General features: G+C 39.2%; 1 protein-coding gene across 2 annotated transcripts in view; it reads left to right on the forward strand.

Moving 5' to 3' along the window:
- The window catches only part of NLGN4X (neuroligin 4 X-linked), a 261,523-nt gene that overhangs the window by 81,497 nt on the left and 165,448 nt on the right, over positions 1–14,578 (forward strand). For both annotated transcript variants that reach the window (XM_075853982.1, XM_075853983.1), the window contains exon 2: positions 7,377–8,134. In XM_075853982.1, the coding sequence (XP_075710097.1) occupies positions 7,663–8,134 (472 nt within the window). In that variant the 5' untranslated portion in view covers positions 7,377–7,662. The remainder of the gene's footprint in view (positions 1–7,376; positions 8,135–14,578) is intronic.

Below are 14,578 nucleotides of genomic sequence, written 5' to 3' on the forward strand. Positions count from 1 at the left end.
CCTGGAGCACCTTCCTGACATGCTCCACGTGGGAGGACCAGTCCTTGGAAAACACCAGTATGTCATCAAGGTACACTACCAGAAAAATCCCCAGGTAATTTCTCAAAATCTCATTTATGAAATTCTGGAAGACCGCAGGGGCATTACACAACCCAAAGGGCATGACGAGGTATTCGAAATGGCCTTCGGGCGTGTTAAACGCAGTCTTCCACTCATCCCCCTCTTTGATGCGAATAAGGTTATACGCCCCCCGTAGATCCAATTTAGAAAACCATTGGGCCCCCTGAACCTGATTAAAGAGATCAGGAATCAAAGGAAGGGGATACTGGTTCCTTACCGTGACCTTATTCAGGCTACGGTAGTCAATGCATGGCCTAAGACCACCATCCTTCTTCCCCACGAAGAAGAAGCCAGCACCTACCGGAGAAGAAGAGGGACGAATGTAACCCTTGGCCAGGGATTCCTGGATATACACTCTCATAGCTTCACGTTCGGGACAAGAAAGATTAAATATCCTACCCTTAGGAAGCTTAGCTCCTGGTACCAATTCGATAGCGCAATCGTATTCTCTATGAGGAGGTAACACTTCGGAGGCCTCCCTAGAGAAAACATCAGCGAAGTCCTGAACAAACTCGGGTAGCGTATTCGCCTCCTTAGGGGGAGAAATAGAATTAACAGAAAAACATGACGTACAACATTCATTACCCCATTTGGTTAGCTCCCCAGTATTCCAGTCAAAGGTAGGATTATGCAACTGCAACCAGGGAAGACCTAGCACCAAATCGTACGATAATCCCTGCATCAACAGTACAGAGCATTGCTCCAAATGCATGGAGCCAACAAGGAGTTCAAAAACAGGGGTATGCTGTGTAAAATAACCATTAGCAAGAGGAGTGGCGTCGATACCCACTACCGGGACAGGTTTAGGCAAATCAATAAGAGGCATAGCAAGGGACATAGCAAATTCCACAGACATGATATTAGTAGAGGACCCTGAATCCACGAAAGCACTGCCGGTAGCAGACCTACCACCAAAAGAGACCTGAAAGGGAAGCAAGATCTTAGTACGTTTCATATTTACGGGAAATACCTGTGCGCCCAAGTGACCTCCCCGATGATCACTTAGACGCGGAAGTTCTCTGGCTGCAACCTTACGCTTAGGACAGTTGTTCACTTGATGCTTGTCGTCCCCACAGTAGAAGCAGAGACCATTCTTCCTGCGGAATTCTCTACGTTGTTGGGGGGACACGGAGGCCCCGAGTTGCATAGGTATCTCTGAATCTTTCGGGGAGGAACGAAGCAACGGAGCTTCGGGAGGCATCATGGGGGAGTCGGAGGAGAAAACACATAAACGTTCACGTTGTCGTTCCCTGAGACGTCGGTCAAGTCGTATCGCTAAAGCCATAACCTGGTCTAGGGAGTCAGAAGAGGGATAGCTAACTAGCAGGTCTTTCAGGGCATTCGACAGACCCAACCTAAACTGGCACCTTAAGGCAGGGTCATTCCACCGAGAAGCTACGCACCACTTCCGAAAGTCAGAGCAATACTCCTCAACAGGTCTCTTACCCTGACTTAAGGTCACCAGCTGACTCTCGGCAAAGGCAGTCCTGTCAGTCTCGTCATAAATAAGTCCGAGAGCAGAAAAGAAACAATCAACGGAGGAAAGTTCAGGGGCGTCAGGAGCCAAGGAGAAGGCCCACTCTTGGGGCCCTTCCTGGAGCCGGGACATAATTATACCCACCCGCTGGCTCTCAGAACCTGAGGAATGAGGCTTTAAACGAAAGTAAAGCCTACAACTCTCCCGAAAGGAGAGAAAAGTCCTCCGGTCCCCTGAGAACCGGTCGGGCAACTTGAGGTGGGGTTCAAGAGGTGCGGTGCGGGGAACTACCAGGGTAGCATCAGGCTGGTTGACCCTCTGAGCCAGGGCCTGGACCTGTAGGGAGAGACCCTGCATTTGCTGAGCCAGGGTCTCACGGGGATCCATAGTGGTGTCAGGGACCAGGGGTAGACTAGGTATGGGCTTGTTATTATGTAACGGCAGGGGGTAGGGAGACGGACAAGTGAGCCCTAATCTACCCGCCACTCTGTCCCTGCCTACTTGCAACGACCCGCCCTAGGCGACGGGGTACAACTGGGCGGCGGTCCCTGCGCTCAGTAAGTGCACGACAAACACGACAAACATACAAGGAACACAAGCAAGGAAAAGGGGCCGTTGCCCACGGCAACACCGTGAGCAACCAGAGTGGTGAACGAGCCGAGTCAAGCCAGGAGTGTGCGAGGTACAAAACGAAAAGCAGAAGAGTAGTCGGTAAGCCAGGGTCGGTATGGAGCAGGATCAAAAATAGCAGGAGCTGTAGCTGGGCCAGGAACCACAAGGAAGGAAACAAAAGCAATAACAAGCACCGAGGGACAGGAAGTGCAGGCTTAAATAGACCGAGGGCGGGAGCTAGCTGAGTCTGGCCAGGTTACGATAGGCTCTCCCACTCCTAAGCCTGCCAGCCTGAATGGTGGAAGCAGGAGTCAGTCTCAGGGATGTATTCTCAGGTGCTGACTGATTAGTTCTTGGAGTTAACCCCGCAGTGCCTGGCAGATCCTTTACAGTAACCATGTAGTTCCCATACATTACTGATCATAGCTCTATGTGAAAAAAGCCCTGACTCATTGATCGGCCCACATTTTTACAGCCCATATTGGCCGGTGTAAAAGGAGCCATATGTCTGTTTCGTCTTAACCAATGCTATGTTAATAAGTACATACTGATACAATGGCAGGTTAAAACACTAGTTCCCTGTAGGATGTAGAATGTAGATTTGATTCCATTTTCAGTTACATGTTAATAAGCACAACAGATATTTTTTTGCAAAGCTTGCCAATAGCTATCTTTGCAGTTAAAAATATAACAGATCAAATACTTTATTCCTATATGAATCTTAAATATTGGTTTATTGAGAAGAGTTTGAACAGCAGACTTGAGTTAATTAACATTAGTAACAAGAAAGATTAAATTGTATCATTTGTTCCCAAACATATGAATCTCAGTGCATTCCTACATATGGAACATAGTGGCCCTGGAACCATAGCCCGGAGAGGCTGGTAAAATGTAAATTGCCAGTCTGGCTGTTACCATATATATTAAAATGTCTATTCTTTGCTTACTTAAATTTTGCATAATTCAGGGTATCTCTAAAACTGGCCATGCACTTAAGATAGCAGTCGGCCGCGCGCTCGATTAGCCGACCTCTATTCCTTCCGAACCTTCCAAACACACGTATGTTAGGCTGAGTGTGAATGTTTTCTCAGTATAGAGAAGGGAGTAAGCATATCTTCTTATGAACTAAAGGATCGGGCATGTTGAAATTTAACATGACTCTTTACACCAGCATTTGCCATCGACGAGAGTTTGGGCACAGCCATACACTTTAGATAATTTATCGATCCTGCCGAAATCAGCGGGTTCAGCCAATATACATCTTTTGTGTATGGCCACGTTAAAGGGGTTATCTGAGCTGTTACTTTTTTTTACAAACGGCTGCAAATGTCCTAGAATAAAAAAGTAACTCATCTATTCTTTCCCCTAGTGATCCAGCGCTGATGCACCAGCGGTGCATCAGGTGTTTATTTACTAGTGGGCAGCATGTGAGCACTGCAACCAATCTGAGGCCTCAGCAGTCATGTGTTGCATTCCTGGCATAAGCGCTCAGCAATGCAAACCATGGAATACTAAATAAATACATCATGGCATGCTGTCCGCATGTAAATCAACACCAGGACCACCTGAGCGTCAGCGCTGGATCGTCGAGGAAAGAATAGAAGTACTGATTATTTTTTAATTTGATGACATTTGCAGCTGTTTTTAAAAAGGCTGAATAACTCCTTTAAGTCTACCACTCAGCATAACATATCCTGTAAGCTAATACGGCATAAGCTTTTGTCATACCGTATTTAAAAAGCCCTTAACCGCAAACCCTGTGGGAAAGCTGCATTCCCAAAAACTAATGTAGCTGAGAGAAGTTTAGAGGTTATTGTATATTTTTGTTTGACTTTATGACACCAAATGCTTTCATGTGAGTATCTACTATAATGGCTTTCTAGTTCTAGAGTCTATTGGGCAGACTCACGAAGACTGGTAATTCATACACCAGTCTTCACTTTAAACCTGCCAGAGTAAGATGCAACAAATTTATTAAGTGGCACATACATCTTAATTAATTTGTTGCATCTCCAGCTGTCCATGCACTACAGAGCTACAAGTTGGCAGATTTCTGGCATAAATAATAGTAAATGTGCCGAGCCACAAGTTGGTCTGTATGCTAAGCCACGCCAACAGTGGTGTGAATGGAGAAAAAAGTTGAAATGTTACAAGTTATATTGCAAATATGGCTGCACCATTAATTGCAAAATTTTTGATGCCAGAAAACTGGCATAAAGCTATTAATAATTGTCCCCTATGTATTGCATGCATGCATTACATTATTAAGTTAGCCTGAAAAAAATCTTGGGTGGTCGAAAGTTTTCTAGTTCTGAGTTTATCTATGAGTTGCATGCAACTATGTAATTAGACTGTGGTGCATGTTGGACTGAGAATACCCTTGGGTGATATGGATGTTTTCATTCTATGTACCTGCTGGAGATTGGACATTCCAAATTATCAACCCCCGCCACATAGATGATGATGTGTGTCAGATTGACTCTAAAACACCTAGATACATTCAGCAACAACAATGTCATTATTTACAAAAGTATGGTGATAAACATATATTAAAAAGATAAATTTAACATTTTAAGTGATAATATTGTGGACGTGTATGTCAAATGTGTATCTCATCAAGAAATACATATTATTCTTATGTGTTATTCTTACTGTAAGATTATACTTCTTGTTTATATATCTTAAAGTGTTTGTGTAGATAAAACTCTCACTATTACCTAATACCAATTATTGTAACTGTGGATATTGTCAGGTCAAAGTACTGTTGTTTTTTGTTGCTGTTGTTGTTGTTGTTTTTATTGTTGTTGTTGTGTGGTCCTACTATAAATTTGTAGCCTAACTGCAAAATCGGTATGAATTTGTAAGACAACATGATATAGGGTACGCATCTTTATTCAATGCTTTATAACACATGGATTAAAACAAATAAATATGCACATAGTACAGTACCTAGTGTGGCATGCATTGGGAGGAAAATGCTTGCCAAGGAAAGTAACTGACATAATCTATGACAAATGTTAACTGCAGTTTTCTTGCTGTAGAGCATCCATCATTTTGACATTAATTTGTGCACATGAGTTACCTGATCTGCACTGTCATTATTAAAATCAGCAGGCAAACCTACACTGTATTTTAATTGTTTCTTTCCTAAAACAGATTATACTGCTTTTGACCCTTTGCACAATTATCTCTAGTGCTTATAAATCAGTAAAATGTTAAATAAATGAGGCATTTTTCTTGTAATAGTTATTTTACATAAAACAAAGCAGAATGTATCTGACATAACACAAATACAATTTTTTGGATCTAGCCTTTTTAGAATAATCTTATCACCTTGTTGAGGCTCAAAGCCTGTTAAACCTGACCAATTTTTGTTACAATTCCATTTTTGAGTAATTGGCTGGTGTGAATGAAGGAGAAGATGAAGAGTAAAACTATCATTCCTCTTTATCAATCACATCGCCACAAAGTTATTATTGGTGGCATGATCGGTAAATGCTTCTTGTGGGCATCACAACTTTGAAGAGAGCCATTGCTAGACAACAATTAGACTCCTTTGCCAATGGGGAGGAGTTTTCTATAATGTTGGCAGCGAGGACAGTCCTGATGGAAATGACCACCAGATTCTAGTTGTGCGACTTTTCATTTTTTGTCGGTGTATTGATGAGTAATTCTATGTAAAGGAGCCTGAACTCTTCTACTTTAATTGTTAAAACTATTTTCAAATGTTTGTTAGATGTATTTTAGCCATTGGAAAGTTGAGAAGTCGATATACTAGTAGATCTTGTGAATGACAGATTTTATTTGGTGTCAAAGAGCACAAGCGGGTTTAGCTAAGAGATGGATCATTTATATGTAAGCTATGATAGTATTGTCCCTACATTGCTAAAGTGTTTGTCCAGGATTCCAAAAAAGAATATGCTTTTTTTTCCCCACAAACAGCACCACTCTTATCCATTTATGTGAACAGGGATAAGCGGTAATATTAGATTACCGATTCACAAGAGTGGTGCTGGAAAAAATAATTGTACCCTTTTTTCTAAACCTAATAAAAAATTGTAATAGCCATTGGATTTTTCATTGAAGTGTATTACAAATTGTTTTTAAAATAATATATATTCTATCATATGATAAAAAAAAATGAAAGTGGAAGGTCCTTTAAAAAAATGTGGCCTTGTCTTATAATGTTAAGCATTGACTTTCTTATTCAATGTTAAAGCGCACATATTCTATTTTATTTATTACACTAATTTACAATTTTAAGCAATTCAGAACTGTTTATTCAGTGTATCTATTTCAACTGTACTCCTTTCAAAACGTACAAAAATGTCACCACAGGGACAATACAAACAATTTTAAAGATTGTACGTGTAAATGGTTCACTATATTATCACCAAAACTTTACTTATTAAAGTTGGTATAATTTATTTTTAATTTTGTTGTGCAACCCATGCAAATAAAAGTTATGTTTTTAGCAACAACAACAAAAAATGCAGAATGATGAATGCACCGACCTATAAATAAGACATTGATTTAGTGGCTTTGATTTAGTGGCTAGTGCTGCTGTCTTTTAACACCGAGGCCATAAGCCTGAACAGCTGCATGGCACTTGTATGTTTGCATGGCTTTCATCCTATTTGATGCTATAAGTTTGACCAAAGAAGTGTTTCATGACCCCTTTTTCCTGTTAATTGAGATGATTTAGATGTGTATAGTGGTATGTGACTTCCTGTAGAATTTAAGGTGGGCTTATGCATATGCTCAGCAGCCAATCTGAAAAAGTAGAGCTGCAGTATAAGGCATAGTGACAGAACAGTTGCATAAAAGTGCTATAAGATAAGGTGAGAATTTCTGATTCAACTAAAGTAAAGACACATATTATATATCTGCTTTAATAGAACAGAGCTAGATAAACAGCCAAGCAGCCAAGACTAAGGAAAATAGAAAGCAATCTATCACTTCCAAAAATGTGTAACTTATATTTTCTAAAACCACAAATGCACATCAGTTTATGTATTTAAATATATATTGTAGTATAGGCAATTATCTTTGTATCATCTGTTTTTAAATGAGTATTATAATACCGTATATTAATAAAATTATATTAATATGTACGGTATATGTTAAATTTCTACTGCATTAACAATGACTTTTCTTTGTTTTGTAGGTTGGCTTGCTTTAGCAGGATCCCTTATAAAATATACAATGACTGAATGAGGCATATAAACTGACATCAATATTTGGAACAGCGTCCAAGTAATTATTTCACCCTCGTGGAATGGGCTTTACAAAAACAGTAATCTGGATCTTACAGATGGCAATTATGCAAATAAAGCAATAATTTCTGTCACTTTTTTCACATAGTGGAATTGTTTTATCCTGGCTGAAGTCATTTATTTGTTGCTGTCCTCTCTGCCTGGGAGATCTCACCTTTGCTGATGTTGATGTAAACAATGTCGAGACCAAAGGGATTACTATGGTTGCCTTTGATCTTCACTCCTGTCTGTGTCATAGTAAACTCAAACTTGCTACTATGGATAACAGCATTTGCTGTAAGATTTACAATAATTGATGGCCACGCACAGCATCCAATTGTACTTACAAACTACGGTAAGATACGTGGAACAAGAACATCATTATCCATAGAAATTTTGGGACCTGTAGAGCAATATTTGGGAGTGCCCTATGCTGCGCCACCAACTGGAGAGAGACGCTTCCAACCACCTGAGCCACCTTCATCCTGGACCGATATCCGGAATACAACCCAGTTTGCTGCGGTGTGCCCACAATATTTGGATGAAAGATCGTTGCTAAATGATATGCTGCCTGCATGGTTTACTGCCAATATAGATACAGTTGCAAGCTATGTGCAGGTTCAAAGTGAAGATTGCTTATACTTAAATATCTATGTGCCAACTGAAGATGGTAAGTCAAAAAATATGCAAAATATAAGAAGTAACAATGATCATCTATCTATCTATCTATCTATCTATCTATCTATCTATCTATCTATCTATCTATCTATCTATCTATCTATCTATCTATCTATCTATCTATCTATCTACCTATCTATCTATCTATCTATCTATCTATCTATCTATCTATCTATCTATCTATCTATCTATCTTATATCTCTCTATAATAAAAAATAAACATGTCATTGCAATTTGTATTTTTAAGATGCTCACATGCACCTCTGGTGCATAGTTAACTATATACTTACTGTATTTGCGGTAAATGGACTATTAACATTATCTGGTTTAGAAATAGAAATGAAAAATATGTTTAATCACTTATTCTATTTTCTTTTTATCATTGTTACACTTTTTAAGAATATGATTTTAATTTCAACACCAGACTTTGAAAGAAAAGATCACTTTAGCCATCTTATGCGCTTATACTTGAAAGCATGTGCCTTTTTATTCATGAAATTCTATAAAATTTAGAGGTGGTTTGTTATTAGCATGATGTTATATCATTTTCTTTCAAATTATTTAAACTTGATTATGGAACCTTAATGTGTGGGAATCTAACCTCTGGGACCCCGATGTTATGGGTCACAGCACTGTCTGGTGTAGCCACGGCCCCCTTAAAGGTTTTTCTAGGCACAGCGGTTCATAAATGCGGCTGTTCCTGGTACTGTAGCAGCACCCCTAACTGGCTAGAATAATTCCTGTTGGAACCATATGAATCCTAAGAATTAGTCTAAGAAAATCTTAAGGAAGTCTATATACAAATGTTTTGTTTTTTATGAACTGGTGGAGTCATTTTAATCTTAAATTATGTATTTTTATTGAAACTTTAATTTTCACTTCACACAATATTTTTGCTCTTGTTTACAATTATAAAGATGATCTGTCCTGTTTTTGTTTGATATATTAAACATATTTTATAGTGCATTGTCATACATTACTGCTGCAGTGTCATCGAGAGTCAACTCTATCAATGCAGAAACTATAAATTGGAATTTAATTGTAAGCAAGTCATTTGTGATAATATTTAATAAACAAAAAAATAATCTTATTTTATGACATTAATGTATAGATACATAAAATATTGTTTTTGGAGGGATATGGAGCAATACATTAATAAACATATGTCACTTCTTTATTGTCTGTAGTTTACTATGGCAAATAAGCGATGGTGAGTGGTCTAGTCAAGCTTAAGCTTTACTTATAGGGTCGGTCAGAAATGTGAAATGCCAAATACATTGCTTGCCATGATCTGACAGTTTAAAATGTATTTGTCACAAATTTTTGGGGGAATTCAGTGTTAGGCTGACCATACACATTTAATGTACGTTGTACGAACCCACCGATTTCGGCCAACCATCTAACGTATATGGTGGCGTCCCGACTCTCCACCAAAGGCAGATGTTAGGGCAGAGAAGGGTCTGGCATGTTGAATTTGAAAATGCCCGATCCTGTTGTTTGCAAATAGATAAGCCGCTGCCAAATGTGTCTGGCAGCGGCTTTCTTTTTTAGTGTCTCTTTATACCATTATTCAGTAATTTTCAAATTGAAGTCTGGCAGCAGTTTTCTCACTGCTACCTGTTGAAAACACATGCTTGATCGGCTGAGCCAGAGGTGCATATGTATGGGAGAGTTGGGAGGAATAACTGTTGGCTTAACGATCGTTTGGCCTACAGCTATCTCAAATGTATGCCCAGCTTTATTTTATGATATATTCAGGTTGTGAACATTAATGTAAATAACATCTTTCCATTTTTTAGTGTCTTTTTATACCATTATTCCGTAATTTTTATATTGAAGGGAATAACTTCAAGGGGTCATTTTGTGTCGGAATGAATCTAAAGGCTGACGTGTCACTGAAGGCTTTACTCCAATTAGATTCAGCAAAGTATGTCAGATGACATGATGAACCAATCAGCTGCTTAAAAAGAGGGCTAACCCTCATGAATATTCATCAGCAGCCATTTTGCTAACTTACAGTGATAAAAATCAGGAAAGCTGCAGTCTAAGTTACTTGAAGAAAATCATAATTACTTAGAGCAGAATTTATTTATCTTATGATTCTAAAATGATTTTTTTCAGACACAGAAAAGGAGCATTTTAATAACGTGCTCCCATTTCATAATTTGCTTTACTTTCGCTTAACTATCAAGGCATAAAAATTGAAAGTGATAAAATAGGTACAGGCTTTACTGTCCAGTCATATATGTTTGTTAGATACTAGACTGTAATAACTCTCAATGTTTAATACATTTCAAGGGGCTGCAATTCAAATATATATAGATACAAATACATCATCTTTTGGTATACTTTTATAATGTGGCAATAAAAAATAATCTATATATTTTATTTCTAACAGATCGGATTAAAGATGTATTCCAAGATTCTGAAATTATTACCTATCTACAGGATAGTTGATTGTCTGATTTCTGGGGGTCCCACAAATCGCGAGTACAGGGTCCCAAATCCCCCGCTTTTCCACCCTGCACCCCTGCAATGAGGAGGAGTTTAAATGAAATGGCAGTCAAGCAAGCGTCCGCTGCTTCATTCAATGTCTGTTAGAATGACGAAAACAGCCAAGGCCTGTACTCGGCTGTTTTTGTCATTCCCATGGACTTTGAATGGAGCAGCAGTGCAGATGCTCAACTGTTGCTCCATTCAATGTCCTCCTCACTGCGGTCGAGCAGTGAGGAGGAATAGTGGGTTAAGGACCACAGTTCTCACTATGGGTGGGTGTCCCAGTGATGGGGCCCCCAGCGATCAGATGATTATCACCTATACTATGGATAGGTGATCATTTTTTAATCTGATACAACCCCTTTAAGGCCTTACTGAGCCTTATGCATAGGTACCTGTAGTCCATGCAGCTCTGTAAACAGTATGGTTCTTGTATACGGTACCATATTACAGAATATTCTTACGCAGAAGCAGTTCTTCTATGGGAGAATATCCTCATAGTACAACATCTGATGGAGCATGCCACAATCTTTTTTTAGTCAGATACATATAGAATACATTAGGTCCCGATAGACTTTTATAGATGCTGTTTTACAGATCTATACAACTCGGAGGTTTGTACAGAGCCATAATACTGTCAAAAGCCTTTAGGCTAGGACCCCACATCAACAATTGGTTGCTCGCACGTTGATGTCAAATTGTGGCATTGGCGCAATTGGAGCAACCTCAATTTTTTCTATTAGGAAAATGCTTTTACACAAAATAATTTTGAAAAAAAGTCTTGAATATATATAGTAATATAATGTACTTGTATAATATATCCTATTTGGCACTTGATATATGTTTTAAATAATTAAATACTTTATCATTCTATTGATAACATATGAAAAAATATAATGAATTTGGAAAAGTACTTTGTATTGTATTGTATAATTTGGTATTATCCTTGCCATTAGCAACAGTGAAAGCTCTCCTGTGTTTTTGCCCATGACATTTTATGTGAATGGCAATCTATAGCCCCATCATATAATTGAAAAGGAAAAGTGACAGTTTTCAGTTTACAAACTCTAGATAAGAACAATAAAAACAGCAAGGGGTAAGCAAAGGCTGGCAATTGTTGTCCATACAATCTGATTAAACACATTACGTATCCTTACATGACAGTTCTCTGACAGAAGAAGCTTGGTTGTTATGGAGACAGACCATGAAATTTGATTTTCATGTCAAAGGTCTGAATGTGACTCAATGAGTTAAATTCACATTAGCAGTTCTTTTGGAAGGCAAAGCTCAAGACTGATTTCAACTGTGAACTCTAAATATATGCCATACATTTCACTTGGTTTGATATTTTATTTTGCACTAAATATGCAACTGATTATAATTGAAGTAAATGATGATAATTGATGGATGACCTAATTTAGTTCTGCCGGTTTATTCTGGGCTGTATCTAACAATGAATACATACTATTTTTGTGTTGTTCTTTTCCAGAAATAAGAGTTATGGAGATCATAAGGGATAATATAATGTCAATCATTGTATTTCTCAAATAGATTGTCTATTTAATAGTAACATGCACACAGCAGAGGCTTGGCTGCTGCGTGTTCCACCATATTGTACTCCAGTATCAGTAGCATTCAATTTCACTACTTCCTATGAAGGGTTTCATAGCAAAATTTTGTAAAATCTCTAAAACAATGCTTCCCAAACTTTTTGAGTCCGGCACCCACTTTTTTCCGAGACTTTTGTTTAGGATCCCCCTACTGCAGTTCTTAGCCCCATTTCATCTGGCGTATGTGAACATCATTCGTATTTAGATGCCTGGTACTTAGCTCCATTAAAAAATAAGTCCCTGCAACAGAAAAAAACAACGATAATTGTGCGGGGGGGGGGGGGGGTGAGGCAGGGTCAAGGTATCTTGTGTGTCTCTGAGGCCCGACTATGGCCGCTGATGTTGGGTCATGTGACCCGACCCGTCAATCACTGGCCATCAGAAGCATAACTAGGGGTTTAGCACAGGAGGGTGAAACACATCTGAGTGGGCCCAAATGCAGTGGGCCCCCCACACAGCATAATGACCCCTTAGTGGCCCCTACACAGTATAGTACCCTTATAGCTGCCCTTACACAGTTTAATGCCCCTATGTTGCTTCCCAACTCAGTATAGTGTCCCCATAGGTTCTCCCACACAGTATAATGCCCCCATAGCTGCTCCTGGACACTGTAATGCCCCAAAAGCTGCTCCCACACAGTGTAATGAACCTATAATGCCCCCATAACTGCCCCCTTATCTGCCACCATTCTGTATAGTGCCCCATAGTGGAGCACCCATACCCAGTATAATGCCCCCATAGTGCCTAATAAAAAAAATAACTACTCACCTATTCCTCCGTCCCACAAAGAGTGGAGGAGATCGTTGTGCTCATCCGGTCTGTGCAATGTGTGGCTCAGCACAGACAGGCGTGATGAAGGCACTACTTCACACCTGTCAGCCACTCACTGCATAGTGAATGTTGGAGCAAGGAGCTGACAGCATTAGCTCCAGCATTAGATTAAACTGTATCTGTGCCCTGAGGATGCAGATACAGTTTAAACCGGGACATTAGTGAGTGGCTCATGACCCCCGGGAGTTCTTCACACAACCCTCCAGGGGGTCGCAACCCATAGTTTGGGGAACGCTACTCTAAAGATGCTGTTAAATGCAACTTACCATCTCTGTCACATCTTATACATTTGGGGAGATTTATTAAGGCTGGCATTTCATATGCCAGTCTTAATATAAAGATCACTGGAGTAAGATGCGCCTAATTTATTAAGAGGTGCATTCCTCCTATTAAATAAGGCACACTTCTGGACATCCATGTACCTGAAAGAAACATGTTCGCCAGCTATGAGCTAGATTCCCACTATAACTTGCCAGGTTCCAAATTTGAGTGCATACTGGCGCAGTTTGGCATAATATGATGTTTGTGCCTCAATAGAGACCATTTCTAAGTGTTCCAAACGTGTGTGTGCGTGCGTGTGTGTGTGTGTGTGTGTGTGTGTGCGTGCGTGCGTGTGTGTGTGTGTGTGTGTGTGTATATGAGCTTGTATTTAATAGAGAAAAATTATTGGAAAAAGTGGTAAAACAAAGATTGTGTGGCAGTATTATAAGGACATATTGGTTTCATGTATCACTGTGCAATGGTATTATTTGAGCATTTTATAGTGGTATTATATGAATAGTTTAGCTTTTCTTTTTTCTCTACCAAAGCCAAATTATGGTCTCATCAGACCATAAAACCTTTGTCCACTTAATCTAAGCGTCTCCCATACCCCTTTATATATATATATATATATACAGTCCAATGGTAGATGAACACAGCACTCCAGTGGTTATCAAAAAATCAGGCCATGTGCTCGTTACCTGGGGGTGAATCAATTCCCCAAAAGAATAGAGAGAAGCAAAAAATTAAAATGCATATATATATATATATATATATATATATATATAGAGAAGCGTAGAACACAGCAACGGCACCAGGACTTCAGAGTAGATGAAAGCAAAAAGTGGATTTATTCACCTCAGTAAAGCAACGTTTCGGTTCAATGGCTTGAGAAAGGTTCCTGTTGAACCGAAACGTTGCTTTACTGAGGTGAATAAATCCACTTTTTGCTTTCATCTACTCTGAAGTCCTGGTGCCGTTGCTGTGTTCTACGCTTCTATATATATATATATATATATATATATATATATATATATATATATGCATTTTAATTTTTTGCTTCTCTCTTTTAAAGCTGTGACCGCGTACTTGCCACCAGTACTGATTTTGGTAGGATAAAGCCACAAACCAGACCAAAAAGGGGTGAGGTTTATGCAAGTTTGCATAAAAGTTGTCATTTACAGCCGTTTTGGGGGTGCTCCCGTAAATAAATTGGGTGGGGCTTAAAATGTCCTGAT

This window comes from Rhinoderma darwinii, chromosome 2 (assembly GCF_050947455.1).
Source record: "Rhinoderma darwinii isolate aRhiDar2 chromosome 2, aRhiDar2.hap1, whole genome shotgun sequence".
In the NCBI taxonomy this organism is placed as follows: Eukaryota; Metazoa; Chordata; class Amphibia; order Anura; family Rhinodermatidae; genus Rhinoderma; species Rhinoderma darwinii.